The 5593-nt window shown below is 45.4% G+C and overlaps 1 protein-coding gene across 1 annotated transcript; it reads right to left on the bottom strand.

The window, feature by feature from the left end:
- Positions 1-3466: 3466 nt before the first annotated feature.
- Positions 3467-5298, bottom strand: RPUSD2 (RNA pseudouridylate synthase domain containing 2; the record flags this gene model as incomplete). The annotated part of the gene is made up of 3 exons (XM_009587608.1): positions 3467-3631; positions 3758-4279; positions 5002-5298. Coding segments are annotated over 3 exons (984 nt in total), but the record flags the coding sequence as incomplete, so codon positions are not given.
- Positions 5299-5593: the final 295 nt, after the last annotated feature.

Here is a 5593-nt window from a genome sequence, read left to right as displayed (position 1 = left end):
GACGCCGCGGGGAGCAAACCACTTCTTGCAGTCCCAACAAAGCGTGGTGTTCGGGCTGGCCCGGGCCTCAGCGGGAGCTTTGGGTAAATATTTGCAAGATCAGGGGTTGAGGGAGCTCCAGCCAAACCCATCCCGGCACCTCATTGAAAGTTACGTCAAGGCTTGCTTCAGAGAAATCATTATTGCACTTGGCCTTGCTTTTCATACAGTTATAATGATTTAAAAAGCGTGAGTGATTGTATTGAAGCGATACAGGAAGGCTTTTCCTCTCTGCCTAATCCATCAATAGTTAACTTGTTAAAAAGTCTGGAAGTAGAAATTAATGAAACACAGAGCTCCCACGAGAGTGCCCTGCTCCACGGGTTAAACACACCATCGCAGCGTGGGAAGGGGCCTCTCACACATCGTTTGCTGGAACAGCTCTGCGAGCCCTCCGGGCATATGCTACGGCAGATTTAACTACACTTAAATCCTTGTGGAAATTAAATTATACTAAATCCCGTGCAGAGAATGGCCAGATCGTGACTCCGTTGCCTCACAAACGGCACCCAGTTAAAACAGAGCTGGAAATGCGTGATGCTGTGGAAGACGGGCATCTTGGTGATGTTTTAGGGGGTAATTCTGAGTCAATCCTACACAACCACAGCGAAGTTCCCAGGAGGGTTTATTTGTACTGATAGCTTTAGCTGCTGGTGAGATGCACATTCTCCCGCTCCTTTTCTGTAGCATAAAACTGTACTAGAGAAAGGACTTCTTCCAGGACCTACACTTTGTACAGATAACTTTATGCCCACAATCACCCCACAACCAGGACATAATATTTACCTCAGGCCTAATCTCAGATGGGAATTTATCACAAGACATCTCTAACAGTAACACTTTCCCTATTAGCGAAACAGCAAATGCCGACTCCTTGTGCATGTTTACAGCACGTATGGGCTGGACACCAGCTCTGAACTGAAATACGATGCAATTGGGGGTAGGCTTCTTGTGAAATCAACCTTAATTTTTCACTGTTGAACGTGTATTGAAAACAGAAGCCCCGGGGTTTCTTGACCAGCAAGCTGTGATAATTAAAAGATGCTAACTGCAGTCATTATGCAGAGCCAGAAAAAGGAAAAACACAGCACTGAGCTCCAGTTCCACATCAGGCCCTTCGGCCATCCAGTCTCCATCTGCTGGCACAAGTCAGTAAAATCCCTTTCAGATGCTTATTACTTACAGAGAGGAAAAAAAACACACAACAAAAAAAAACCCCAAACCAAACAACCAGACAATATAACTTGGGACACCTCAAAGTAATTTAAAAGTGTGGTCCCCAAATCTACTACTTGTGTCTAAAGCTAGTAACAGCTGCAGACACCCTTATTTGTACACTGAAGGTGCCCAAGTTTCATTTACAGTTACACGAAATATGTATTTCACTGTATGAAAAATCTGGATGACACTAGTTTTTAGCATCATCTCTCAAATACAGGGGACTTTTTGTCTCCTTTGTTTAACAAGCTGCCTGTAGCTAAGTACTAGACCTGGCCTTAATACATGATGGCAGGAAAAAAATAAAATCAAATCTGTGGATAATTAGAATCATGAGAGACCCTTGGCAGGAGGTGGAGGAGCAAAGCTCAGGCCTGAGTGAACTTCTATGGAAACATTCAACACATCAGACAGATGATCCAGGAGAGAAAGAAATCACTTGGCTACTTTGAGCTACTGGAAGAAGTAAGCACTAGTTTATTCTGTTTTGGTACCCAAGTCCTCATCCTGGTAACATCATCAAGAAGTCATTCTAGGAGCCCTGCCAAGGAGGAAGGTAGTCATTCCTGCAGGCCTGGCCACCCTTAGGTCCCCAGCATCCCACTCACAGGCACCTGTGAAGCAGGAAGTTCTCCAGTAACCTGTGTGAAATGGGCAAACCGGTAATAAAAGGAAAACTGCGTCTTGGGGGGCTGAGAAACAGCTAGAGCTCCCTAGAGCACAGCACGACAAGGAGAGATCATCTGAGACCAGACCACGCTCCAGCAAGGCTGTTGCCACACTTGCTGAATAATATCAGCTCCTCTGGATTCCTTGCACCTTTAAAAAAGGCTGCTTTAATATTTTAGAAGTGTAGAACGCTATGCATGCGCCCTATGTAGGAATGGGTGTGGAGAGACATGGATGTGGGGTGACAGGGCTAGAGAGCACTGTCTGCCAACAGACCTGAAACAACATGGTTCTTCCCAGGCAAAGGCTTTGATTGTCTGCAGCAGTCACTGGAGCTGGTCATTACCACTGGTGACACATACAGAAAAGAGGGGGGAAAAAACCAAAGATAAAAAAAGAACTTGAGACAGCAGAATTACCATAATAATCCTCCCAGAGGCCAAGAAGCAACCATATAAACACTGATGAAAATAAGAACTATAGTGATATTTATATCATCCTGGAAACATACTAATATAAAATGTATTTAAAAAGTTATCTGGTTCATAAAACAGCTTTTGTTTTTCTTTAAAGCTGATTGTCACACTGAAGCGATATTAAAAACAATTCCACACCCATCAGAAACAACCCACCTATAGTACAGTTTAAAAAAAAAAGAAAAAGTTGGCAGACTGACCTCTACTTTGGATTTTTGCTCAAATATGAAGATAAGGGATAGAGATAGGGATAGAGACGGACAGGTTCTCAGAAGAGAAGCCAGATGTTTTTGAGAAGGCAGGAGATACATCGCAGGGGAAGTAGCAGAACAGAATGGCAAAATCTACTACATCAGTCTCCTTATAAATCTCATAAAGACAACATCTGGGGACCAGTACCTCCAATATAAAGAGATCAGTCCCTAGAGTTACTAACTTTAAATTAAGTCATTATTTGAACCAATTCTGAAAGAGCAATTTCAAAGCAAAGTCCACCTTGCTGACAAACAGTAAGCACAAAATGGATCAGCTTCATGGTGCTCTGATTTTTACCTTACGGTGTTCTCAGTGATAACGTTTGGGTTTTAAAATCAGTCTGACAATAAAATACAGTAAAAAGTGTTTTGTGTATGACGTGACATCCAGCATATTGAACGACATTCCAGCAGCTCTTATTGTAAGTTACAAGAACACAGCAGGCCAGAAGAAAAATCAGTTGCTGACTCTTAAGTGCATGCACCTAATTATCTGTGTGGATAATCGACAGCAGACCCAGAATACATTGAGGTGAAAGGCAAAGCTGCCCGTGCCGAGTGACGTTTGTTGCCCTGACGTGCTAGCTCACCAAAGGGCAACATAAACCTAGTGTTGTAGCCCCGCCTTCCTGCTCATCTTTTACAGTGCCTGTCGGCAGTCAGGACAGTTCTCCAGCCCCAACAATCCTTCCCACCCCATCTCAAGTCACGGGCAGTTTGTTCACCTCAACCACATTGAAAAAGTAAATCTTGGGTCTTTCCAAGACGCTTTCCTGGCCAGCAATGTCCGTAGGTGTCAGATGTCCTGGGTCATTCCTCCCAGTCTTCCATTGCCCACTCGGGCATCTTGGAGCAATACTCAAACTCCGCTCCCTTATAGCGCAAGGCATGTAGGTACATCACCAGATCCTTGGGAGATGGGTCCCGCCTTGTAATTTTACACTCTGCGCATAAAGGGTCCTTCTCTTCTGAACTCTTTTCTCCCGTTTGCCCGCCCTGATTCTTACACGAACCGAATTCTTTATTTTTCTCAAGCGTTTCCAAGTTGGTATCAGAGTTCAGCAGACAAGCTGCTATGTCATTTCTCTCGGGATCCTTAGCATCCCTCTTGGGATCCTTAGTATCCTTGGCAGGGCAGGAGTTCTCATTTATAGGATCAGCTTCCGCAGACTTTGTGCAATCACTTGAATTACCACAGTCTTTATTTTCAGCATTGGAGTTCAAGTCCTCCTCCAAAATACCCAAGATATCCAGGCTTTGTTTGGAACGATGCTCCTCTACTAGCGCCTTAAGGAGTTCTTCATCCGTTTTACCAATCTTGCCACCTTTCCCCCTGTCGGGGCCCCAGGCTTCCATATTATAGATGGGGTCGTTGACAATAGGATGCCCCAAATACTGCAAATGGACCCGGATCTGGTGCGTGCGGCCAGTACGCGGAAGACACTTGACTACGCTGGTCTTGCCGTTGTAACTGAGTCTCTGGAAGATGGTTTTGCAGAATTTCCCTTTGGGGTCCACGCGGCACACTCCGACTTTGTAAGAAACAACCAGTATGGGCTCTTCACAGACCACTTCGTGTTCTGGAAACTCCCCCACCACACGACAGACATACTCCTTTTCCAGCTACGAGGAGACACAAGAGTAACTCTCCGAAAACAGAGCAGAAAACTGTCTCTGTCCTGATTACACCCGAGTCCCATCCTAGCTACTCCTCTCTCTCTCTCCTATGAAATACATTTGTAGGCAACATACTGCCAAAATTTTATTACAACTGAACAGGAAAGGGGGAAAAAAAATAAAATCAGCTATTTAAAGCCAAATTTCTCTCACGCTTTCCCCAACTAGTCAGGAAATCAGGAACACAAGGGCCTGGCTTATTTTCCTCACATAAAATTCAAGAGCCACCTCTCAGTGACCTTCAGTTTACGGCCTTGAAGCAAATCCTGGAAGCTAGTACCCTACAGCTACAGTTCTGTTTGGGTCAAGACTCACTGGAAAAAATGACAAAACTTCTAAAACTTGTAAAATTGAAAAAGTATTACATGATGACACACTTCCACTTACTGCTCTCTAACCGGTTTGCACAACCCTAGTCAGTTTGCACAGTCCCTTGGGGAAGCAGATCCCTTTCAATCTAATATTACCAAAAACAATTAAATTTTTAGTCAGACTTCTTCTCTTGATGCTTCTCATGCTTAATACAATAAGAACAGTAAGGTGACCACAAGTTGTTTTGGGAACTTGGTCTTGTTTAGACCAAAAATTTGGCTGAATTTGGACCTAAGCTGTTTCAAGAAAATACCATGCAAGAGTCTCCAAAAACTACCGCAGCCCTTAGCTCTCACCTGTCTCTCCCGAACCTGCTCATCGATCCTCTTGGATACCTCTGCGGTCTTGGCAAACATGAGCACTCCTGAAGTCATGCGATCGAGTCGGTGAATAGTATGCAACTCCTTCAGGTCGTGCTCTTTGCCTAGGATGAAGATGACTGTGTTGTGACGAAACCTGCCGCAGGGATGTACTGGCAAAGAGGAGGGTTTGTCCACCACCACCACCTCGTTGTCCTCCACCAAGATCTGGATAGGCTGGGCAGTGACCGGCGGCTCATGGCGATGCACTGTATTCCTGAGAAAATCATTATTCTGCAAGAAAGACAGACGGTTAGCGTGAATCCGGCCTCCATAGCCACCCCACCTGGCCACACACAATGGGGGCTTGATATTGCGGGAGCAGGGGGGACAAAAGCCCCTTTGCCCCGGAACCCAGGGTTTAGCACAACAACTCTGCGCATCGCCATGTGAACGCGATAACCTGTTTGTCTCCCGATTCCCTTTAAACACCGCAGACGCTAGCACCACCGCCGGGTTATTACCCCGCACTGGTGATCGTCGGGGCGACGCTCGCTGCCAGAGCCCAGCTAGGGTCTCCCGCGTTGGG

Source organism: Fulmarus glacialis, unplaced genomic scaffold (genome assembly GCF_000690835.1).
Source record: "Fulmarus glacialis isolate BGI_N327 unplaced genomic scaffold, ASM69083v1 Scaffold32680, whole genome shotgun sequence".
NCBI lineage: Eukaryota > Metazoa > Chordata > Aves > Procellariiformes > Procellariidae > Fulmarus > Fulmarus glacialis.
The sequence above is the reverse complement of the archived record's forward strand: the minus strand, read 5'-3'. Positions and strand labels throughout refer to the sequence as shown.